We start from the raw sequence: 25470 nt of genomic DNA on the forward strand, positions 1-25470 counted from the left end.
TTCACTTATACATATTCATGATTGTTGTATCTCTTTATGCTATATTTCTTTTTACCAATATATGCCGTTACTTATTTCCTTGAATTTTTTTCAAGTCTTCACTTGACGTTTTTTTTACCTTAGATTTTAGTCATATTTTGTTACATAGTTTTCTTTCCCATTATTGTCAACTAACTCTAACCAATATACTTTCCATATAATTTCAAAAACTGAAAAAAAAATAGGAAAAAAAAATGTCAGGCATGGTGACACATACTTGTAGTCTCAGCACCGGGGAGGCAGAGTCAGGAAGACCCCTGGCTCTTGGTGGCCAGCTAGCCTAGCCTCATAGGTTAGCTTCAGGCTAATGAAGGGCACCGTCTCAAAAGGAGGTGGACAGCCCTCTTCAGGTTGACACTAGGGTTGCCCCCCAGCCTTCACACACATGTAGACACGTGCGTGCACACGTCCACCCACAGGTGACACCCACATGAACATACACAGGTGTCATATCGGAGATGAGGGGGAGGTGGGGTAGGGCTCCACAAATGCACTCCCTAAGGAGGTTTTAAAGGATAATGAGGGTGGGGCTGGGGTGACGATTCCATCGGTAAAGGTTGGGCTAAGTTGGCTGCACAAACACCAGGTGGGGTTGGTGGCCTGACTATAGTGTCAACACAAAGTAAGCAGAGACAAAGGATCCCTAGAGCAAGCTGGCTAACTAGTCAAACCCGTGAGTCCTGGATTCAAGAGAGAGAGAGAGAGAGACTCTGCCTCAGCATCAGAGAGTCATAGATAGAAAAAGAGGGAGGTCAGAGAGTGATAGGGGAAGACACCTCGTTCCTCCACAAGGGCACCTGAACACACGTGTGCCCACATGTGAACATACATTCACACATACATGCTTACAAACCACGAATACACCAAGAGAAAATACAATGTGAGTCTAAGCCTGCCCGTATTCAGCTTCCCAGACAGGGCAGTGGGAAGGAGGAAGAAAAGACTGTGTGATCTGAATGTCCAGTTCAACTGGACATATGGGATGTATTTTGCAAAATGGCATGGAGTAGCTGGGAAAGTCAATGAGGACCAGACTCCAAGGGCTCAGGCCCAGAGCCAAATGCTTTCCAGATGGGCTTGCTCATTGCTTCTGTTTCTTTTCCTCTTTCATGGCCCTCTCATGGGAGAGCAAGATCCTCCAGTGTTGGCCTATGCTGTTCTTAGCTGGTTTTGTTTTATATTTGTTGAATGAGTAAATGCCATGCATGGGCCAAGCACTGATGCTCAGGTTTTACTGTTAGCTTGCTACGTGACCTTAGCCAGTGTGCATACACTAAACAGTAGGGGTTTGAGAAACCTCAGGCTTTCCTGTCTTCTTTCCCCTTCTTTGTTTAATCTTTCCACTCCAGCCTCTTCCCCGTCTCTCCATAACTATATATTCTATTTCCCCATCCTTGGGAGAACCTCCCTCTTCCCGAGTCCCTTACTCTATACGTTCAAGGGGCATTTAGGTTGTTTCCAGGTTCTGGCTATGACAAATCTAAGCTGCTTTGAACATAGTTGAGCACGTGTCCTTGTGGCACGATTGAACATCCTTTGGATATATACCCAAAAGTGGTATTACTGGGTCTTGAGGAAGGTTATTTCCTAATTTTCTGAGAAATCGCTACACTGACATCCAAAGGGATTGTACCAGCTTGCATTCCCACCAGCAATGCAGAAGTGTTCCCTTTTCCCCAGAACCTCTCCAGCATAAGTTGTCATCAGTGTTTTTGATCTTGGCCATTCTTACAGGTGTAAGATGGAATCTCAGAGTTGTTTTGATTTGCATTTCTCTGATGACTAAGGCTGTTGAACATTTCCTTAAGTGTCTTTCAGCCATTTATATTCCTCTGTTGAGAGTTCTCTGTTTAGGTCTCTACCCCACTTTTTATTGGATTATTTGTTCTTTAGATATTAAGTTTCTTCAGTTCTTTGTATATTTCCGAGATCAGACCTCTGTCTGATGTGGGGTTAGTGAAGATCTTTTCCCATTCTGTTGGCTGTCGTTTTGTCTTGTTGACTGTGTCCTTTGCTTTACAGAAGCTTTTCAGTTTCAGGAGGTCCCATTTATTAATTGTTTCTCTCAGTGTCTGTGCTGCTGGAGTTATAATCAGGAAGTGGTCTCCTGGGCCAATGCGTTCAAGTGTTCTTCCCCCTTTCTCTTCTATAAAGTTCAGTGTGGCTGGCTTTATGTTGAGGTTTGTTTAATGGCTCAAAGATGCGTTGCATTCTTTCATGCTGCATTTGTTTAACTCTGTGAAGCTGTGTTATTGTGCCTGTCTAATAAAGCGCTGAGCAGCCAATAGCAAGGCAGGAAAGAGAAACAGGCAGGGCTGGCAGGTAGAGAGAGTAAATAGGAGGAGAAATCTAGGGAAGAGAGCAAGGAGCAAGGAAAAGAGGTGAGGAAGGCACCGGGGGCCAACCACCCAGAGGCAAAATGGATAATAAGTTAGAAAAGCTGGCGAGGGGCTGGAGAGATGGCTCAGTGGTTAAGAGCATTGCTTGCTCTTCCAAAGGTCCTGAGTTCAATTCCCAGCAACCACATGGTGGCTCACAACCATCTGTAGTGTGTTCTGGTGCCCTCTTCTGGCCTGCAGATATACACACAGACAGAATATTGTATCCATAATGAATAAATACATTTTTTTTTAAAAAAAGGAAAGCTGGCTAGAAACAAGCCAGCTAAGGCCGGGCATTCATAAGTAAGAATAAGTCTCTGTGTGTTTGAGAGTTGGGTGTTGGGCCCCCAAAGAGTAAAAAACAAACCCAAGTCAATAACTATAGCTGCTACGCTCTCCAAGTGGACTTCACAGCTGGGTCTGGCTTTCCTCTAAGACTCTGAAGGCTGGGGATATAGCTCAGTTGGTAGAGTAATTGCCCAGCATGTACAAGGCCCTGGGTTGGACCAACACTGCACAAACCAGGCTTGGTGGACACCTATAATCCCAGTACTTGGGAGGTAGAGGTAGGATTGGAAGTTCAGTCATCCTTAGCTGTCCAGGGAGTTTGAAGCTAGCCTGGGATAGTTGAGGCCCCGCTTCACAAGAAAAACAACAAAAACAAGCCAACAGAAAGAATCCAGGGGCTGGGTGTAGTTCAGTGCTAGAGAGAGCCCTTGCCTAGCTTGTATGGATCCGTGGGTTTGATCGTGATGCTAAAAGGGAAAACTCAGCAAATAAAAGGTGTTGCCCAGCTGAGGTGAGGTAGCAGTCTGTGGGAAAGATGGGGTGTGGCCCCTTCTATGGGAAAGATGGGGTGTGGCCCCATGGACCCGCTGCACCCGAGATGACCAGGATTTGCTTGCCACAAGGGTGACAGAAACACAGACAAGAGAGACATCTGCATCTACCCTGGTCCTAGCCTTGCAGTCCCCAGGGTAACCAGGCCATGTCCCCATGACACACAAAGCAGAGTGGGCTTGGAAAGTCTGGCTGGAGCCCTGGCCATATAGGAGGGTAAGGTGGCGTGCCAGCTCAGAGAGCTGATAGGAGGGTAAGGTGGCGTGCCAGCTCACAGAGCTGAGGCCAGGCTGAACTGTCAGGCTGTGCCTTGCAACAGTTGGACACCATGGCAGGGCCTTAGGATGGAGTCTGGGCTTAGCTTTGACTGAGAGTGGACAGAAAGGAGGCCGGGAAGAAAATCGTCTCCTTTTTCCCTAAGGTTCTCAAAGTAGAAGGCAAAAGCTAATTCGACCCATGGCTCCATTTATAGAGTGTGTGCTGAATGCGTGTAGCCTTCCTGAGGGGTGAGGGCAGTGTAGTAGTGGAGGAAGGTGACTTTAGACCGGGCCCCTTGCCACTGTGACTGTCCTGATACGCGAGGCGTGGAAGTTAGTTCTTTCCCAGTGGTGTGGGCCGGACGGGGCAGAGCTGCTGGCATGGGGGCACAGTCACGGAAGAACTAAGTTGGCGCTGGGACTGCCTTCCTTGCAGCTCTCTCTCTCTGCTCCTCTCCCAGCTCAGATCTGCATCGCCATCTTCATAGGCCTCCTGTTCACAAGGTTCTGGCTTTTCTCTGTCCTGTATGCCACCTGGTTGTTCCTGGACTGGGACAAGCCACGCCAGGGAGGCCGGACCATCCAGTTCGTCAGACGCTGGACCATCTGGAAGTACATGAGGGATTACTTCCCCGTCAATGTGAGTACCAGGCTCCGGGGGTGCAAGGGCCTCTGGGCCACTCATCTCTGTGAGCACAGGGAATCTGCAGAGCAGAAGGCTGGCTGGGAGGCAGGAGCCCGAGAGGCCTGTGGAAGAGTGTGGTGTCTTTCTGGCCATGGAACTCGGGGCCAATATGGGTACTGATGTATAAATGTGTCTTGAAGGGGATATGCATGTTTTATAGGGGCAAAGCCAGCAGCAGTCAAAGTTCTGGGTGAAAATGATAAGCAACAGGTCTTAAGAGACCCACATTATCCTCGGCAGATGGGGGACCCAAGGGTGAGACCCGAGCCGCACAGCGAACTCTCCTATAAACTTAATGCTTCTGCACTGGTATAGCACTGCCTCAGAGTCCATCCTGCCTTATCGCTGGCAGGCTGTGTGTTCTTAGGCAGGGATTGGCTCATGCTGGCTTCAGTGTCTCTAAGAATCAGCAAGCATTGTGACATCTCCTACCTTGAGTGTCCTCAGATCCTGGCATCTTTGATTCATTGCCCTTTCAAGTCAGGTCATAGTGAACATGTGACCTTGGACGTGAAGCTTGGTCCTGGGCGGAGCAGATTCCTGAACAGGAGTGAGGAGATTCTGGGGCTCCTTCAGTGGGGTATAGACAGACACAGCCCTGAGAAGCCCAGGCAGTGCTGGTTTACTGATGGGATAAAAGGGCCAAGAGGCCAGGCCTGGGCACTTGGAGCATGGCTTATGGAGCTCGATGGACTAGGTCCTAACCTATATCTGCCACGTAGTGGGAGTGTGACCTTGAGATGGGTTGCCCAGTCTCTCTATGCTTCTGTTTTGGCACATTTAAGATCGAGATAACTGCATAGTGGTACACACCTTTAATTCCAGTACTTGGAAGGCAGAGGCAGTAATTTCTCTGAGAGTTTGCAGCAATCTTGGTCTATGTAGTGAGTTCCAGGACAGCTAGGGCTGTGAAGAGAGACCCTGTCTCAAAAACAAGCAGGCAGAAATGCCGTTGTATGCCTTCCTGGACAGTGTGGATTCCAACAGACGGTGCAGACAAAGTCTGCAGACAGTCTTAGTAATAGCTCCTTTCACACCAGGTCACCAAGTCAATAGGACACTGCCTGGATCCCGGACACTCTGACCTTCACCCCCACCCGACTTCTTCCTCCCTGTGTAGAGTCCCGCCTCTTCATTTGGTCCAGGACTCCAGTCCCCTGCTATCAAAGGGGGATGGGTGGAAGAAATAGGCCCATAGAGGTTGAACAACTTGCTTGCATCATGGGAACTCCCATCAAGAATCCTACCCTGTGCCCTTCTGAGAGTCCTGAGGTCCCACAAGGGCTATCATATTGGGTGACAAAGGCATGCAGGAGCCCCTAGCTCTCTAGAAAGCAGGGGTTCCAAGGAAAGACACTGGCAGGGAGTACAGAGGAGCTAACAGAGACTGTCACTCAAGGGCATTGAGCATCTTAGTGTCAAAAGAGAGGAAGTCTGGACTAGCTTGGGGAACTCAGAGGAGCGCCAGACACCTCCGCCCCTCAGATTTATTTATTCTATAGGAACCCCTCCCAGTATCCAGCACACAGCACCCCACCACACCCCCACCGCACCCCCACAGCGCAGCATAGCTCCTTGGGACCCAAGAACAACTATGGACACGTCCTGGACAGAGGCCCCAGTCCTTGTCCCTGGACCTCTGAGCTCTGTGACTGAAGTCCCTTCCCTGCCTCACCTCTCTCCAGCCCCTGTCAGGAAGATCAGAGTTCTCTGGGAGAGTGTGACCTCTACCCTGCGGAGCTGTAAGTGACATCGTATCAGAGCCAAAGGAAGCCTGGTTAGTTCTGGGTTCTGTCGAGTTTTGCTCATTCTGGCTCTGGCTTCCTTTCGTGGGTTCTGGGCTCAGCAGCAGAGAGGCTTCCTGCAAAGTGGACCCCACAGGCAGAGGCCAGGAGTTTGTCTAGAGACCTCCTGAGCCCCTGGGTCAGGGCTCTCAGTGCGACCAAAGCAGAAGCTAGCCTGAGCTGTGGCTGGAGAGGTGGTTCAGGTCAGTGGAGCCCCCTAGAGGCCGCTTCCCTAAACTGGGATGGCTAGCTGACATTTTCCAGGTCCCAGAAGCCCCGGAACTCTGGAGGACCTCTGAGTCTTCCCACTTGGATCCCTGGCAGCAGGGCTGGCAGAAGTGATAAGGAGGGGCTCCTCGGTCTTCTTGATCTTTCCACAGCCAGGGGGCTCCCCGCCTGATGTGCAGAAATTCGAGTGTTGTTACCTATCCCAGGCTCAACACAGAAATACCAGCCAGGGTCAGGCGGTACCAGTGAGTGGCCAGCAGAGGGAGAGAGGAAGTCTCCTAGGCTGTGCCTGGCTTAGAAGAGGAGCCAGCAAGAGAGGACTGAGTGTATCCTGCAGACTTCTTTTCCCACTGACCTCCCAATCCCTCTCTTCTGGGGACTTTTCTTTCCCAGTTTTGCTGACCCCTCCCACCCCCATCCACGAGCCTCTGCATCAAATGTGGTCTTCTTCTGATGACTTTCAAGTTTTGTTTACTAAGATTTTTACAAAGGCCGGGCGGTGGTGGCGCACGCCTTTAATCCCAGCACTCGGGAGGCAGAGGCAGGCGGATCTCTGTGAGTTCGAGACCAGCCTGGTCTACAGAGCTAGTTCCAGGACAGGTTCCAAAAACCACAGAGAAACCCTGTCTCGAAAAAAAAAAAAAGAAAAAAAAAAAGATTTTTACAAAGTAGTTTCCCAGGGGTGAGGGTGGGGGTGGGCATTATGGCTGTAGTTGTACCGTGGAGCTTTCCAAGGTCATCTTTACTGCTTCCCTAAGAGCTAATGATGAGGAATCGGGCAGTTTGTGTAGAGGAAGCTGTCCCTATCACGTGTGTCCTGGGCGTCCCCGTGGAGATTTCATCTCCCAGAATAAACACTCTACACAGGTCAGGACCTTGCTAGGGACCACGATCTGTGACCAGGACCACGACCCGGGGTCAGGGAATGCAGCACACACCTCACTGCTCACGGTCAGAGTTAGCTCGCTATAACCCAGATCACCTCTCACCCCACCCCTGTCCCCGCCCCTGTCCTTCCCAGTGTAAGTCCCTTCCAGGGGGCTTTCTCAATCCCTACTGATAAGCCCTTGTTCTGGCCGTTCTCACTCCTGGCAGCTCCCTACTGTGTGCTAGCACCACTGTCTTCTGCTGTGACAACCAAAGCCCTTAATGAGGGCTGCTACTCCAGAACCGTGTTCTGGGTCCTCAACTTCCCCCTCTGACTCATTCCTCCTTTCTTGGACCTTAAGTCCAACTGAGAACCGCTCCTTTTCTGTGTTCCGCTTGCTCCCCCCACCCCACCCCGTTATCCATGCTTGCACGGTGCCCCATTCCTCACCACCTTTCACACAGAGCTCCGACTTGGCTTTGCATTTGGAGCCTGGATGCCTGGGCTCAGGCTGGGCTCTGATCCTTCAATAGCTGAGAGTGATCACGGGTCTCGGTTTCCTCCTCTGTACACTGGGTCACTGTTACCAGAACTGCGCTCACAAAGTGGGTTGTTGTGTGTGCTGTGCCTGGCACGAAGTCGGTCCTGGGACGGTCCGTCCACTCAGACACTCTTTCCAGCTGTGTGTCTTCAACTCTGTCATAGTCTCAGTGGTAAAACGTACAGTATTGTATGGACCATAAAACACACTTTCAGGCCGGGCGGTGGTGGCGCACGCCTCTAATCCCAGCACTCGGGAGGCAGAGGCAGGCGGATCTCTGGGAGTTCGAGACCAGCCTGGTCTACAAGAGCTAGTTCCGGGACGGGTACCAAAGCTACAGAGAAACCCTGTCTCGAAAAACCAAAAAAAAAAAAACCCACTTTCAGTTAGGATTGTGGGGTGCATCTTTGCTAACAGGACAGCGGTGACACCTCCCTGACAGGCGTGTTGTGGGTTCCCAGGAGGCCAAGGAAGAAGAGGGGAGTTGGTGACGTGCCCCGATCTCTCTGCAGCTCCCCCAGTTTGGCTACCAGGAGGGTAGGGTGACCGAGCAAGGTTGTTGAAATACACAAACATATTTCAAGATGTTTCGTTTGGAGGGGGAATATAGCTCAGAAATGAGGGAATGTATCTGCCGATGTCAGTGAGCATCAGCCAGATGACCCCATGGAGTGGCAGGCAGGTAAGGCAGAGAATTTAACTGAGAATCTCGGGGAGCCAAACCTGGACCCAGAGCCACATGGGGGAACTACAAGCAGCGGTAGATAGAACCCCAGCCTTTTCTTTATCCAACTGTCTGGCTGCGATACAGGGAAATTGCTCCAGGCCCTACCTATATACACGTGCCTACCCAGTCAGCCATATACACAGGCATACACATACATATACACTTGCACAATCCACACACCCAAGGAATAGGCTCTCACCCCCAGGGCCAGCACCAGTTGTACTGGATCAAACCCTGTCTTCCTGCCAAGTAATCTAGGTGCACAGTAGGGCCCTGAACCACTTCCCTGTGAGAACATCGATCCGTTTGCCCTGGGGCAGTTGAGTAGGCTGCTGATGCAGGAGCCTGGGGGAGGGACCCTAGAGTCCTGGATTTTGCAAGATTGACTAGAAAGTTCCAGAGCTGGTCCCGAATGCCCTTCGTCCCGAGGCAAAGGCTTTCTGGATCCGTCCTGTGCTCTCTGAAGGAGACGGCAGGTCACAAATCCAAGTTGCCCCTGTGGTTTTGGGCAATTCTCCCATTCTCTCTGCACGCATGTGCTCATTTGTGCAACGGCGTCATCACTCTAAAAGCCGGTCCCTAGGGCTCTGGTAAGTGTTACAAGCCAGCAGGACTGCTGCTTCGTGTGCCCTGAAGGAGCCAAAAGGAAGGTGGACTCTGGAGCGTTGTGAGCCGTAGGAGGGTTGAGAAGTGGTGTGACCGGGTGGAGTGAGCTGAGCTCTAAGCTAGTGTAATGGTGCACTCTGTGATGGTCGGGTCTTCTGTGCAGGCACGGAGAAGGACCTTGCAGTTAAAGGTAATATTTCAGGACCTTCCTTCAGAACTGAAAACGTTCACACACGCTGAAGCCCACGTGGTTCGTAACAGCCAAAGAGTAGAAACTACTCAAGTGCTCATCCACTGATAAACAGAATACAGTCTGTCCATGCGGTTGAGTATTATTTGGTCATAAAAATAGAATGAAGTACTGACCTGTGGCACAGCATGAAAGAGACCTTGGGAACACACCAGTAAGTCCAAGAAGCCATTCGCCAAGGTCATATGTGTGTGGCTTCCTTTAGACACTGTCCAGAACAGGCAAACCCGGGGAGCTGAAGAACAGATCTGTGGTTACCAGCGCTGGGAAGAAGCAATGAGTCATGGATATGGGTTCCCTTCTGGAGTTGGGAGTCTGTGCTAGGGTCGGTGGTGATATTGCACAGCTGTGTCAAAGTGTGCTTGATCACACATTTTCAAAGCCTGGACCTCATGGTATACAGGTGACACTAGTGAAAACTGAGTAGCCCCAGAGTCCAGTGATCTGGCTGCCCCCTTTTCTCTCACCCCCGCTGCCTAGTACCAGACCCAGCCAGGATTTCTCCAGACACCCACAACCTTGCTCAGCCACCCTACCCTCCTGGTAGCCAAACTGGGGGAGCTGCAGAGAGATCGGGGCATGTCACCAACTCCCTTCTTCTTCCTTGGGAACCTACAACAAGCCTGTCAGGGAGGTGTCACTGCTGTCCTGTTAGCAAAGAGTGACTGAGACACCAGGGAGCCAGGAGTTGGCACAGCCCTCATGAGCTCCTAGACCCCTAGCTTTGGGCTCTCTCGCCTGCGGTGCAATCCAAGTGAGTACGGGATTGGGTTGGAAGTGTCTAACTTCTGAAGAAGCTATGCCTACCCCTCCCACCGACTTTCTTCCTTTGCTCCCTCGTTCTATTCTTCCTGAAGCATTTCCTCTCTCCCGTCATGTGTGGAGACACGGTAAGCAGGACACACAGAATCTAAGCCTCACAGGGAACAGTTAGCACAGAAGATACCAGTACAAAAGTGCAGACTGGGCCTCAGTGGGACCACAGTCACCCTCCAGTGCACACACTTGCATGTGCGGGTGTAAATACATGTGCAAATGCCAGCTCACTTGGCCCCCATCCTCACCGGGATATTTCTCTATACACAAATGCTTTGTTATCAAGGGTGCAGTTGTTCATTTATTTATTTAAAATAGGAATGTGTTCTTGTTCAAAATTCAAGAGAACAAGAAAGCAGATGTGAAAGACTCCATTTTAGGGCTGAGGAATGGCTCCGGCAGTAACACGCTTGCCTCACAAGCCTGTAAAAGTGCCAGGTTATAATGTTCGCTTTAATTTTGTCACTTCCACTCAGTTGCCACGTCCTGCACACTATCCTGCTCCTTGCTGTTCACTTACAAGCTATCCTGGCTTGCTTCATACTCTCCTGTGGCTGTATCCGTTCTGTCTGCCGCATCCCCAGTTTTTCCAGACAAGCCCTGTTGGTGGACAAGTTTCTGATATCAGCTAAAACTGATGTATCCATAAATGCCATTTTTTTGGGAGACAGCGTTCGACCAGAGTGCAGACAATTCTGTCGGCTAAATCCCTCAGCAATGGAACCACTGGGATGAGAGATCTGTTCTCTTCTGTCTTTTCAAAAATTTCCAATTGTTTTCAGAGATGTGAATGTTAAATAGCAAGTGTTGCCATGTATGGAGCAAAGGATGAATACCCTAGTAGCCTCCCGTGTAAGCACTTGTGTGAGCTAGAGCTCTGACCCTGCAGGGGTTTCCATAACTTCCTTGGTCCCCTTCTGGGAAGGCAACAGCCCCTCTGCCTGGGACTTCTGAGTCCTTGCAGAGCTGGCTTTGGAGGGTTTTGGTGGACTCTGTGTGGTGAGAGGTTTTCAGAGGTCAAGCCAAGACCAAGGACAGGAGGATGGAAAACTCTGCAGCTGGCGTAGGCAGATAGGCTTAGGGCCCCATTTCCACCTCCAGGCTGCTGAGGCCCGAGAGGCAGCAAGAAGAATCCTCGGGGAGGCAGCCTCTGGGAGCTGCTGCTTGCTGACAGGATGACCGTTCACCTGGCAAAGCTTAGCCAGTGGAAAGGGCTACCCGTCTCCAGGAAGGTGCAGAGTCCCCGCCACCCATCCTCCCTGGAAGCCTCCGGCCCAGGGATGCCAGGGGGGAGATGGGTGGCTTTTAACTCCCGTAGCTGTGGCTCCCAGAGCACAGGGTACTGAGAAGCAGAGACAGGTTTCTGGCAGAGAGGAAAGACTGGTCCCACCTACAACATGGCCTTCAGCCATGATCTTTGGACTTGGCTACCACCCAGGCTGAGGTGTGTGTGTGTGTGTGTGTGTGTGTGTGTGTGTGTCTGTGTGTGTCTGTGTGTGTCTGTGCATGCATGCATGCATGTGATGGCCCAGACAGAGGGGTCTGTGTGTGTGTGCGTGTGTGCGCGTGCATATGTGTGTGCGTGTGTATGTGTGCGTGTGTGTGCACATGCGTGTGCGCGTGTTCTGGCCCACCAGTGGAGATCATAGAACAACCTAAGGAATTGGTCCTTGCCTTCTATCTAATTTGTGACGGGGCCTCTGCTGCTTCTTCCTTGACATGCCAGGCTGGCTTCTAGGGATTCTCCTGTTGCTGGCCCATCTCACTGTAGGTGCCATTCACGCTGTGTATCTGACTTTGACATGGGTTCTAGGAATCCAGACTCAAGCTCTTGTGCTTACACAGCCAATGCTTTTCCACAGTTAGTGGTCCCTTCAGCCCCCTCCCTGTGTATGTCCTTGTCTAACTTCACCTAGAACTGTTTAGTGACATGTGGCTCTTGCTCTCTTCCTGGTGGTAACTCTGGGCTCTCGATGCATCAGGCGTAACCAGTCAGGGTAAGTTTCTGCCCTGGCATAGCAGGGAGAGTTAATACAGTTGGGGTTAGGGTCTGGCCTTGGGACAGCAGAGATACTCCCACGACCCACCGGTTCCACAGGACTGGAGCCAGTCTCAGGGCCACAAGCTGTGTCAACGAGATCAAAACCTGATTCTGATCTCGCTTGTGATCACTCACTCCTAGAGTGGATGGGTCAACTTGTCTTTCCAGTGAGGTTGAGGTGGAACAACCCCAGCGTGGTGCTGCCCATGTGGCCCTCATATCCTTCCTGTGTCTTCACTACCTTCCTACCACTAGGAAGAGACACAACCACCAAGGCGACTTATAAAAGGAAACATTTAACTAGGGGCGCACTCACGGTTTGGGAGGGTTGGTCTGCAGTGGTCATGGCAGGAGGTATAGCGGCATGCAGGCAGGCATGGTGCTGGAGTAAAAGCCAAGAGCTTATCCTCAAGTCGGGGGCAGAGAGAAAGCCGCATTGGGCCTGGTGCGGGCTTTTGAAATCTGTCTTCTTGGTTGCACACTTCCTCCAACAAAGCCACACCCCCTGGTCCTTCCCAAAACTGTTCCCCCTATTAGGGACCAAGCATTCAAATAAATGAGCATTCCCATTCAGACCTATTGCAGCATCCTACCCAGTAGCCAGGAATTCCAGTCCCTTTTCACTTGAACCTCTCAGCAGAAGGGGCAGGTCTTCCTGGGAGAGGGTCACCTAGGCAGGGGGCGAACATTTTGCCCAAAGCCAGTGCCCAGTCTGTGAAGCCTCCAGCTCCAGTGTATCACCCACTGTCCCACACAACGGCTCTCTCTGCGGAAGCATCCAGGGTGTTTAGGCTTTGGAGGCACCTGAGACTCTGAGTCCCAGAGTGACACAAGCCAGTAGCAGCAGAACCAGGACTGGCGTACAGGTTCCGCTGATGGTCACCAGCTTGCTGTCTCCTGCAGCTGATCAAGACGGCTGAGCTGAACCCTACCCAGAACTACATCGCAGGCTTCCACCCCCATGGAGTCCTGGCTGCAGGAGCCTTTCTCAACCTGTGCACTGAAAGCACCGGCTTTTCCTCGCTCTTCCCAGGAATCCGATCGAACCTGATGACGTTGCCTTTGTGGTTCCGGGCCCCCTTCATCCGGGATTACATCATGTCTGTGGGTGAGTCTCCAACCTGGATCCAGGTAGCTCAGGAAGACACGGCTTCTGGGTGAGCAGGGGGATCTGGGAAAGGGCTGTCAACAGTTCTGCAGTCCTTCCAAGTATTTGTTTAGCAACAGCAGAGGCTAGACCCAGAGAAGAACTTCCTGTATCGCTGTGCTGGGAAGGACTCAGAGACCCCCAGCTGGTGGGGGTGTTGTTGCGGGAATCCCGGCTCCGTGGACAATGTCGATGGCCTCTTTCTTGGGCTGCTCCTATCTTCACTGCCCTGTCTCTTCACCTGGTATCTGACCTACCTTGCTCTCTCCCTAGGGCTGATCACATCAGATAAGGAGAGTGCTGGTCACATTCTGAGTAAGAAGGATGGCGGGAACTTGCTAGCCATTATCATTGGGGGCTCCCAGGAGGCACTGGACGCCAGGCCTGGAGCCTACCGGCTGCTGCTGAAGAATCGGAAGGGCTTCATCAGGCTCGCCCTGATACATGGGTATGGAACTCTGGGGAATCACACTGTGGGGCTGTTGGAGGTTTCTGTTTTGTTGGGGAGACAGCAAAGATGATTGTAGCTTCCGTTTTGGGCAAGGAGATTCTCAGGCCATACAGTGAAAATTGTAAGTTGGTGCCTCGCAGCCAGGTTTCTAGATGCATTTCCATAAAGGAGACTGGGGGAATCGATGGGCAGGGTTTCCTGGTGTGAGCTCTGAGACCTTTGGGAATCTGGAAGGATGGGGCTGGGAGCTTACTGCCAAACTGCTCACCCATCATGGGAGGGGCATCTTTGAGGAAATCGAGCCAGTTGGCACAAGATGATGATGATGATGATGATGATGATGATGATGATGATGATTAGTGAAAAGTAAAAATGTTTCATACCTAGGAAGATGTCCTAGGACATTCTGGTCTACCCGTGGGAACCTGAAAAGGCTCCCTGAAGGTCAAGGGTCAAGACATGTCCAGTTCTGGCTGCTGGCCCTGCTGGGTGACCTTTCCATCCCTGCCTCTCAGGGTGCTCATATAACCCATCCCCTGTGTCCCTCTAGGGCGGCGCTGGTGCCAATCTTCTCCTTTGGGGAGAACAACCTGTTTAACCAAGTGGAAAACACCTCTGGCACCTTGCTGCGCTGTGTCCAGAACCGACTACAGAAGATCATGGGCATCTCCCTCCCTCTCTTCCATGGCCGTGGTGTCTTCCAGTACAGCTTCGGCTTCATGCCTTTCCGCCAGCCCATCAACACCGTAGGTGAGCTGATATGCCGACCAGCCGGGGCGGGTTGCAGGAACAGGGTCTGGATGCTGTAGAGTACTTGAGGATGGGAAATATACGTCCTCATCCTTATGGGGCTCATTCTAGACAGCCACACACAGCCACACACAGATAATCCTGCTAGGGGCAGTCTGGAATAAGAGCTGTAACAGACACAGAGGTACTGATGACTGAGTATTTATTCTCAGTGAGAGGTACTGGTGGCTGAGTACTCACTCATTCTCGAGAAGAGAAGCAGGGGACCTGCTCTATGTTGGACATTGGTTTTTGTTTTGTTGTTGTTTGTTTGTTTTTCAAGACAGGGTTTCTCTGTGGCTTTGGAGCCTGTCCTGGAATCCTAGAACTAGCTCTTGTAGACCAGGCTGGCCTTGAACTCACAGAGATCTACCCGCCTCTGCCTCCCAAGTGCTCAGATTAAAGACATGCCACCACCTCCAGCAATGTCAGACACTCGTCAGTTGCCATACTCCATCTTGGTTTGTCCTAGCAACCTTTGAGGTAGGGACTATTATCTCTAAATGGTATTAAATGAGGCCCAAAGAAGCTAAATGATTTCCACAAGCTCACGTTGCCTTTGAGGGACAGAGCTGAGGTTGTAACTGGGATCTGTCTGACCTTCGTTAGGCCAGAGAAGGAGGGTTTAATTGTGATCTGGATGATCTAATGGGGCTTGGGAAAAGAAGGTAGAGAACAGAAATGCTAAAAATTCTATGCCGGGATAGGGATATGACTCGATCGGTAAGGACATGCTGAGCAAGCATGACTTGGACCTCCAGTACCCATGGTAAAACCAAGGCACACGGCCCGGTAGTGGGCATTGTAATCCCAGTCCTGGGGGTGGGGACAAAACAGGAGGATCTGTAGGGCTGCTGGCTGGCAGTCTACCGGTTGGCAAGCTCCAGGTTTAGTGAGAAACCTTGTCTCAAAAAAATAGGAAGCATGGCTGAGGAACATGCTCACCATACTTGACCTCCGGGCTTCACATATGCTCACACACGCATACAAATACATACGTGTACAGATGAAGAATGTTTTAAAATTTATGTGCCAACTAATAATCAATAGACTCTGAATTAGCTCTGGGGGCTCTCCCTGTAAGAAGTTAACATGAGCTTCGGTGTCTAGACTTAGCAAAAGTTTTCAGCTATTTGTGTACCTCTTTTGTGTTCTTGAATTCTCATTTGACATTTGTAGAGAGAACTCTGTTCACTTCAACCCCACCCATCCTCCCATCCACCCCCCACCCACCCACCCACCCATTTGTGAGTTGAGCACAGGTTTGGTAATCCTTGCATCGAGGCCTTGCTAGGTTGGATGGCAATGACCTCATGTATCTGAATGTTGTTGCTGCTGCTGCTGCCTCTGGAGATATTTCCAAGAGGAAAGTGCACTGCTATCCCAGCCTTCCCTACGACCAGGGCGCTTTGCACTCAGTGCATAGGGCAGTGAAGGAAGGCTGAGACACCCCACCCCGATTCCAGAAGTGTAGACACCTCTAATGTTGAATTCTCAGAATCACATACCCCGGAGGAGGTGTGCACCCCCAGCGTTTAAAACCTAGTGCTGCTTACGCCTGGTTACTTGGATAAATTACTCCTCTGAGCCTCATTGTATCCCCTGTCAAGTAGGGATAATGACAGGTTTTGTTTGCCTGGGACTAAGGGAGAGAACACAAATAAAGAGAATGACTATTGCCCAGCATATTGGAAGCTGGCTACTAGGATACCGAGAGTCTGGAAGTTGAGTTGTCCTAAAACCTTAGAATTCAGTACTTGAGGGTTGGTGAAGTGCAAGCTAGAGAAACTGCCCAGTACCTACGAAAAAAATCTGGATGGGATGGCCCATGTTTTAATCCCAGCATTTAGGAAGAAGAGACAGAGGCTCCCTAGGGTTCACTAGATGCCAGCCTAGCCTAACCAATTAGTCCCAGGCCAATGACAGACTTGAGTGTCCATAAACACGGTTGATGACATCTGAGGAACCTCTGACCTCCACATGCATATGCGTGCTTATGAATTTACACTTAAACACACACATGGAGTGAGGGGAAGTGGGGAGATCTGGAATCTGAAATCACGGGAGGAGGGGATAGGAGTGGGACCCCTTGTAGGATGACCACAGGGGTGAGCCTTGCTCCCGGGGCTCCTGAGACTGGAGCAGTGCTCACTCTTGGCCCCTGTCCTCCTCTGTCCCTTACAGTGGGGAAGCCCATCCAGGTGCCGAAGACACTACAGCCCTCAGAGAGGGAGGTGAACCAGCTTCACCAGCACTACATCAATGAACTATGCAAGCTCTTTGAGGAACACAAGCTCAAGTTCAACGTTCCCGCTGACCAACATCTGGAGTTCTGCTAAGAACCTCAAGCTGGAGGACAGCTGCATCCGAGAATCTGCAGGAGAGCTGTGATGCGAGGGGACTTTCACAGTCAGCCCAGATTCCTACGAACCCAGCCACGGCTGGCAGGATGGAAGAGGATTTGTGCCTGCAGCTGAAGTTCTGAAGTCTCCCTGTCCTTGCTTGGCCTTTCAGCCCATCGGTAGGATGGTGGGAAGGAAGCAAGCAGAGAATGATTGCTGAGGTCTCTACCCATGGTTGTAATGTCGCTCAAACATGACCAAAGAGCAACCAGGGGAAAAAGAGAACAAAATTCTTCCCCCACCCTCAAGAGACGGTGCAAGAGAAGCCAGCACCCCAGGCCTCCCCTGTACTTGTCCCTCATCCTGCTCCCTGGATGTCCCTTCTTCCCCTCTGAGCTGGAGGAGGTGTAGCCAAATATGCCCTGGCATCCACCCTATGCTTTTTCCAGACTCTGCGTCCTCCAAGCTGTGACATCGATATCAAAGGAGCCCAGTCCTCCTTAGCCACTTGACTATGATCAAGGGTAGGGCTCCTTGCTATCCTTCTGAGTCTCAGTTTCCCCAGCCTTGATGACCTGGGAGCCTCTTCCTCATGCGTTAAAACTAATTCCAGCCCCTGTCTTGGCACAAAAGGGCAGCTTCATACACGTTACTTCAATAAATGAAACAATTCTGTTTTATCTCCCTTCTCTTTCTTTCTCCCAACCAACGGGATTGACTGGAGTCTCAGCTTGAGCCCCCAGCCTTGTCCCGTGTCCCTGATCTCACCTCAGAAGCTGGGCCAACAGGTTGTAGAATCCTTTCTCCTGAATGGTCACCCTGAGTTTCTCACCTTGGAAACAAGTAGGAAGGGACATGCCTGTGGGAAGACCAGAACGTTGGAAGTCAGAGATGATGGCATAGGTGGATGTGTGTCTCCCGGTAGGGCCATACTGTGGCCAGGACAGCCCTGGCTTCCTGGGTTGGAGATCCAACTCCTGCAGGGGAGCCCAGGGCATGGCTGGATTGGAAGAATGCCTGACTGCCCCTCCTCTGTAACGGGAAGCAGAACCCTTCCATGTAGGTGAGGTTTCTACAACCACTGGAAAAGTTTCCATTGGGATCCCAGCCCAGCCCCACCTATCTCCTGGGACCATAGGTAAATCATCTACCTCTAAAGCTCAATGTTAGCATCTGACACAAAGTTGTGAGTGGTTCCCTAGCCATGGAGTCACACCATGCCCTCCGAGGCAGGCTGCACGGTACATAGAAATAAAGAGTTTGGTGACATGGGCACTCGGCACCTTGTGCAGGCACCTGGGATTGAGAAGAGATGGTATGGGACTAGACTCAAGCAGGGTGTGGCTGTGCACGCCTTTAATTCCAGCACTTGGGAGGCAGAGGCAGGTGGATCTCCGTGAGTGAGTTTGAGGCCAGCCTGGTCTACAGAGTGAGTTCCATGATAACCAGGGCTATGTAGAGAGATCCTATCTCAAAATAAAATAATCACATCCGAATGCTGTGGGAACACATTCTGCTCCTTCAGTCAATAGCCTTTAAGATACCACCCCACTTGGGGGGCAGTCTCTTATAGTTTAAAAAGCAGCAGAAACCGTGTGTGTGTGTGTGTGTGTGTGTGTGTGTGTGTCTGTCTGTCTGTCTGTCTGTCTGTCTGCTCTCTTGCTTCTGGCTCCCATTCCGGCTGCTAGACTCTGTTTCCTGTTTGTGCTCAGAGAACTGTTGTTTAGGACGGTGATCTGTAAGTTTTTCCCATTAAATAAATAACTCTTTTTTTATAATCAATAATTCTGGGGGGCTGGAGAGATGGCTCAGAGGTTAAGAGCACCGACTGCTCTTCCAGAGGTCCTGAGTTCAATTCCCAGCAACCACATGGTGGCTCACAACCATCTGTAATGAGATCTGGTGCCCTCTTCTGGCATGCGGGCATACATGGAGGCCAAACACTCTGTACATAATAAATAAATAAATCTTAAAAAAAAAAAATAATTCTGAACTGGTGTGGGATTGTTTTACGGCTCCATCTGAAACCGAAGGCAGAGGATTCAGAGAAGGGAATAGTGTCTTCAGGACCAAGGAAGATTTGAGGAAGTGGCCGTGGGTAGGGCCTCAAAGAAAGGGCAAGATGGCCAAGGAGATGGGGATTAGGGGTCCACCAGCAGCTACCTGCCAGTGAGTTAGAGCCACCAAGGACCTTTTATTTCTCCCAGTTCTGGGTCACGAGAGGCTGGGGTATGATGGCAGGGTACGGGGCCCAGCTTTATCCTGACTGCCTTAGTGTTGATTGGATTCCGAAGGAAAGAGAGTTCCAGACTACCCAGAATGCAGTGCCAATTCTACCGCACGCCTGCGTCTAAATGATCACAAGGTCGGGACTCAGAAATAGGTTCCACCTGAGTGTGAAGAGGAGGGCTGTCCTATCACCAATGGTGCTGGAGAGTGCTGGTGTCCATCTTTGCACACTCTCTACAAAGATTTAAAAGTAAAAGCCTATGGCGGAACGCCCCCCTTTTCTGCCCGGTCAACCTGGTGTCTCTGACCTGTCTCCATCCCTCCCTCCCTCCCTCTGATGCTACTCTCCCGACTCAAAATCCTTCCATGACCTTCCATTGTGCCTGGCGATTCATGCTGGTCTTGGCCTCAGAGGGAACCAGAGGACAATCTGGAGAAGTTGTGCTAAAGATACAGTGTCTTGGGCTGGAGAGATGGCTCAGTGGTTAAGAGCACTGGTTGTTCTTCCAGAGAACCTGAGTTCAATTCCCAGTACCCACATGGCAGCTCACAACTGTCTTTAATTCCGGTTCTAGGGAACCTAACACCCATGGCAAAATACCAATGTGCGTAAAATAAAAATAAATCAATTTAAAGTAATTAAAAGGTCAGCCTGGGCTGCAAGCCACTGACTCCGGAAAAAAAAAAAAAAAAGCCTTGCATCCTCACTCACATGACTGATAAGAGCCTCTCTGTTCCTTACCAAGTGGGCCTGGGCCTCTCCGTGGGCCGCCAGAGATGGGGCCTCTCCTAGAGCCAGAGTGGGGGAAGAGGGGCCACCTGCCTTTATGACCTGAGTCACAGAGTCTACGCTCGCTGCCTCCTGCCTCCGTCTGTTGGTGAGGTGTGAGTCATTCTGTTCACACTCCCTCTAGGGTGGGAGGACAAGAAGGAGCCACAGCTGCCACTGTACGGGAGTGAGTCCTCAAATGAGTCCTCAGATATTTAGCCAGGCTCTTCTGCCCCCTGTGCTGTGTGGCACGAGGCAGCCTGCCTGGAAAACACATAAGTCCAGGACAGACAGCTCGCCAAGGAGGAAAGCCTGAAGATGGGTGGAGTAGATCTGAGCAAAGGTTGGGAATGGGAGTGATAACCGTGACCCCCGGTCTGGCTGGCGTGGAGGGCAAGGTGGCCTTTAGACTTGAAACTGCCAGGATGGAAACAGGAGGAGGATAGAGACTGGAGGAAGAGGACTCTCCCTCTTCCACATGTCCTGAGAATCCCCATGTTAGCACACGCCAGGAGAAGCGTGGAGCCCTGAGCTCAGAGGAGGGCTTTGTGTGTCCAGCTTAAAGGCTGCCTTGCATGGACTGAGCCTCTGAGATGGAGAATATTGCTTTCAGCAGTTGAATTCCCTAACCCTACGCATACAATGGGCTCAAGTATTACTTTTCATGTTCCCACACCTCCTGGCCCTTTCAGGGACTCCCTTGGGGTGCCCCACTCTGTGGGGGAAGGCAGTCTCTCCTCCACCTCAACACACATGCAAACACACAAGATTTATCAGCCTGATACCAGAAGGTCAGAAGTCCTGAAATGATGGGGACAGCCTGGAGTCTCTTCCGGAATCAGGATGCCCTTTGACCTGGGAGAAGTTCTCAGACATCGTCACCCAGATGGGCAAAGGGCTTGTCGAGGCCCAGCCTGTCTGGTACGGCTTTATGATGACTGAGCAGGGGTGGCAAATAGGGCAGGGGTCAGTTTGCACGGTAGAGCCATGCGGTATGAGTCAAGGCTCATCCCCCGCACCCCGGGGGCTCGGCTTTCTTAAGACCCAGAAGGAGGCAGGAGGGATGTCGCTTTGCTAACTGAGCAAAGACAAACAGGAGGGACACTGTGGGGATACTGGCCAAGTGCAAGGGTGAGACCTTGAAGAGGGTGTTTGAGAGGTAGCTCTGTGTTCAGCAAACTTCTTTCAAGCCCTCACAATGGGCCCAGGACTGCAGTATTAATAGTTGAAAGTATTAATCCCGGGAGAACCAGTTCCTAGCTCTTCCTTGCTGGTTGTCCTATAGAACCCCAGTGTTAGGGAGGTAGGAACTCCTTCACAAAGTTGAAGGTGGCCAGGAAGACGCTGGAGCTGGTGTGAGGCCTGGGGCCAGGCTACTTAGGCAGATAGAATGGGTTGAGCTGAGCATCTATAATTTTGTTTGTTTTTGTTGTAGTTTTGAGATGGGGTCTCACTATGTAGCCCTGGCTGGCTTGCCGGGGTTAAAGGTGTGTACCATCACACAGATGTTTATTAAAGCCCCCACCCTGCTCATGCTTAGCCGACACCCCGTGTCCCCCAAGTCCTACTGTCTTTACCTGGCATGGCTGTCCACAGATAGATAATCTGGGGAATACTCACCCTTCTTGCAGAACTCCAAGCATGACTTTGACAGATGTGTGAGTTGGTGCTTCTCACAGACAGTGTCTGGGTGTTTCTTAGCTTCTGTGGCTTCCTTTCCCCACTACACAAAGCCCACCAGAACTTTTCCTTTCAGGCTAAGCTGGTACCGGGTACATCCAGGCTCATCTTCAGCGGAGAGTGAACAGACATGAACCCACAAGATGGAAGACTTCCGCTGCAGGCAGCCCTTGCTTATGTAGCCCTGACTGGCCTCAAACTTTCACTTCTACTTTAGCCTTTTAGTGCTGGAATTACATGCTTGTGCCTCCATGGCTGGCTAGGGATCAGCCTGCCTCTGCCTCCTGAGTGCTGGGGTTATAGGTATGCACCCCCACCGCCTGGTCCTGGCTTAAGTTTTTGAACTGAAAAAAGGAATAGGATTTGGATCAGCCAGAAAGCACGAGGACTATAGTTTGGATCCCTAACACGTATATAAAGCTGGGGTAATGGGCCAGCTGGAACCCCAGCACCGTGGGGGCAGGTAGAGATGAGCAAACCCTTGGGGCTCGCTGGTGAGACATGTTGAACTCCTGGTTCAGTGAGATGCCCAGTCTCAAAAGCTAAGGCAGAGAGTGACAGATGAAGAGACCAGACGTCACATGACCGCCACGTGCACGGGCACATGCAAACACACGCACAAACAAGAATGCACATACACATAAACACATAAAACAAACAGATAAACAAAAGTGTCAACATTTATTGTGCGAGTTTTTGCCAGCCTGCCGCAAAACAGTCATCTAGGAAGACGGAAACACAACCGAAGAACTGCCCCCATCAGGTTGTCCTGTGGGCAAATCTGCGGGGCGTTTTCTTGATTAATGGTTGATGTGGAGGGACAAACCCACCATGGGCAGTGCCATCGCCGAGCAAGCGGTCCTGAGTTGTAGAAGAAATCAGTCTGAGTAAGCCATGGAAAGCATGTCAAGAATCGGCCTTCCTCCGTGGTTCCTGACTCTGCTCCTGCTGGCCTCCCTACCTTGACGTCCCTCAGTGATTGATGGTGAGCAGGGCTTATGAGCCAAATAAACCCTTTCCTCCCCAAGTTTCTTTTGGTCATGGTATTGATCACAGCAATAGAAAACCAACTAGAACCATGGAGTCAGGTTGGTGGCTCACGTCCACAAGCCCAGCAGTGGGGAAGTAGAAGCGGCAGTGTCAGAAGTTGTGAGTTCAAGGCCAGCCTGGGACAAAAGGCACCGTCTCAAAAGCAAACAAACTGAAATGTGCTTTAAATTTGGGGATTCCCAGAAGGGCTGTGGACGGTGATGATAGAGTTGTTTCATAAATTATTTCACATATTTAGTATTTCATGTTAAAATGTCACCAGAGTAGGGAAACTAGGGACAGAGCAGACTTAAGCAACCCTAGAACTTAGGACATGGAGGAGAGGCTGCATGGATGCTAACATCCGAATGGAATGGACACAAGCCTCCACTGTGTCTGGGGATGCTAAGTTCCTCCAGGGGTACAAGTTCTCGGTATCTGAAACTGCTGGGAGTCTAGATGGGAACAAACATCTAAGTGGTCACCGGGAACCAGTTTTCTCAGTGCTGGAGAAGGAATGATTCATGTAGTCAGGAGACAAGTCAATGTGAACTCATCGTATTTTCTCACCGCTTCAGACAGACAGATACAGAAAATAAAATGCTGTTGTATATATGGGCTAGCACACACAGGTGGGCTGTCCAGCTCTGGCTTCTGAGAGAGCCTAGAAGCAATAGCACCCACTAGCAGCTAGCATGCCCTGAGCCCAGGGTTTAGTTCCTAATACCATTCTTTAGAGAAGGGCTGTCCTAGGGCCATTGTGATGGCACAGTGGATAAGGTCACTTGGTGTCCACATGTGGAGGGAGAAAACCTACTCACACAAGCTTACCTCTGCCGTCCATACGTGTATTGTCACATACAGGTTCACACGCACACATACACATCAATGCATTAATAAATTAATCAATGAAAAGAAAGGAGATTCTTGAGATACTTGAAGAAATGGCAGATCCTAAGTCTGGGGCATCTTGGAGTGCTGGAAATCAAGACCAGCCCAGAACCCACCAAACAAGAAAAAACAAACATACAAACAAACAGCAATAACCCCTCACCCCCCACCCCCACACACAATGATAGCCATCTTACACAGGAGCCAAATGGGAAGATTTAGTGGCCATGGCAGGGACAATTGGCAGAAGAAAATAATATCATAGCATTGAGATGCCAACCTGAAGTATAACCAAGACATCCTTGAACACTTCCTGATAAACAAACCATCATAAAGAGTCAAGGAGGAAGAGGCGGGTCCCCTTTTCAGAAAGACCCTCCTCCGGGGCTGGAGAGATGGCTGAGAGGTTGAGAGCATTGCCTGTTCTTCCAAAGGTCCTGAGTTCAATTCCCAGCAACCACATGGTGGCTTACAACCATCTGTAATGAGGTCTGGTGCCCTCTTCTGGCCTGCAGGCATACACACAGACAGAATATTGCATACATAATAAATAAATAAATATTAAAAAATAAATAAATATCAATAAAAAAAGAAAGACCCTCCTCCAACACTGTGTGGCTGTGCTTCCCTTAAGGAAATGGAGCTCAGCTCTCCCAGTTGAACTGAAGTGATGTAACACCTGCTTCCGGAAGGTAGGACGTTCAAAGAGCTGGGTGTGGGGGAGCCCCAGGAAGTGACTTCATATGGAAAATCCTGGCAGGCACTAGCTTGAGCAGGTGACTGCAGCTAATGTGATCCGTGATAAGCCACGCTGATAGCATGTTCCTTTGATATGTAGGGATGACCATGGTACTTTACAACTCTGGTCTTCCTCCTAAGCCTCGTAACCCCTGTGTAATCTCGAGGGAAAACAAGTTAGACAAATGCAGTTTTCCTGTGTGAAAGGAGACTGAGAAGATGGAGCATCCTGCAGTGTCGCGCCGCGCCCCCGTGTCTGCGCTCTGTGCTCTGGCACCCAGTTGGTGAGCTTCAGGCAAGGGGGCTGGAGGTTAAAATACACAAACACACACAGACAGAGAGACAGCGACACGAATCATCCTTGAATTCCCCAAGAATGCTGTCTTTAGTGTGTTCAGGGGCAGCTTATATAGAGATAGCCATGCTCCAGCCAAACCCACCAGAAACCACTCTCCTGCCATCAGGAACTCCTGAAGGTCTCATGTTCAGAGCAGCTGTAGACACTTAGATCAGGGGAAAACAAGTTGTTTACAAGAAATTCAGGATCTGGAGTCTCACTGATCCCAACACTGCAGGAGGTCTCGGGCAGATAGAAATTATCAGAAAAATCAATCACTAATGTATGGCGTTTAATCAATAATAATAACAGACCAGTCTTGGCTCTGTGCATGTGACTAAAATATAATAATGTAAAATGTTACGTAGGGTAACATTTTAGGGTGAAGGTATGTAGGAACCTTCTGTTCAGTATTGGCTACTTTTCTGTAAACCTAAAATTATTTTAAAATTTTTAGTTCACTTACATTGCTATGGGACGCTGTGTTATTTTTCTGGGCTGTTTCAGCAAATAACCACAAGCTTGGTCACTTGAAATACCAGATACTAGCTGGGCAGTGGTGGCACACGCCTTTAATCCCAGCACTCAGGAGGCAGAGGCAGGTGGATCTCTGTGAGTCTGAGGCCAGCCTGGTCTACAGAGCGAGTTCCAGGACAACCAGGGCTACAGAGAGGAGCTGAGTCTCGGTGTGGTGTAGGTGGGGCATGGAGGAAGGGGCCTAGACTGGGCCTAGGCAGATGGCTCAGTGAGTAAAAGAGTTTGCCTGAGTTTGATCCCCAGGACTTGTATGACAAAAGGGGGGGAACTAACTCCAGAAATGTCCTCTGAGCTCCTCAGGTGAGCTGTGGCGTATGCATATATGCATACACAAAACGAGCAAATAAAATAAAACCCCAAAAAAGAAAACCCCATCACATATTAGTTGTGGGGCAGTTCCGTGGCAGAGCTTGTCTAACATTTGCTAGGGTCTGGGTTCAATTCCCAGCACCGTACCATGAGAGAACA

General features: G+C 50.5%; 1 protein-coding gene across 1 annotated transcript in view; it reads left to right on the top strand.

The window, feature by feature from the left end:
* Positions 1-17434, top strand: part of Mogat2 (monoacylglycerol O-acyltransferase 2) — a 19557-nt gene extending 2123 nt beyond the window's left edge. The window contains exons 2-6 of the mRNA XM_005357525.3: positions 3979-4157; positions 12967-13171; positions 13484-13658; positions 14212-14411; positions 16635-17434. Of these exons, the coding sequence (XP_005357582.1) occupies positions 3979-4157; positions 12967-13171; positions 13484-13658; positions 14212-14411; positions 16635-16789 (914 nt within the window). The 3' untranslated portion in view covers positions 16790-17434. The remainder of the gene's footprint in view (positions 1-3978; positions 4158-12966; positions 13172-13483; positions 13659-14211; positions 14412-16634) is intronic.
* The last annotated feature ends 8036 nt before the right edge of the window (positions 17435-25470 follow it).

Source organism: Microtus ochrogaster, chromosome 22 (genome assembly GCF_000317375.1).
Source record: "Microtus ochrogaster isolate Prairie Vole_2 chromosome 22, MicOch1.0, whole genome shotgun sequence".
NCBI lineage: Eukaryota > Metazoa > Chordata > Mammalia > Rodentia > Cricetidae > Microtus > Microtus ochrogaster.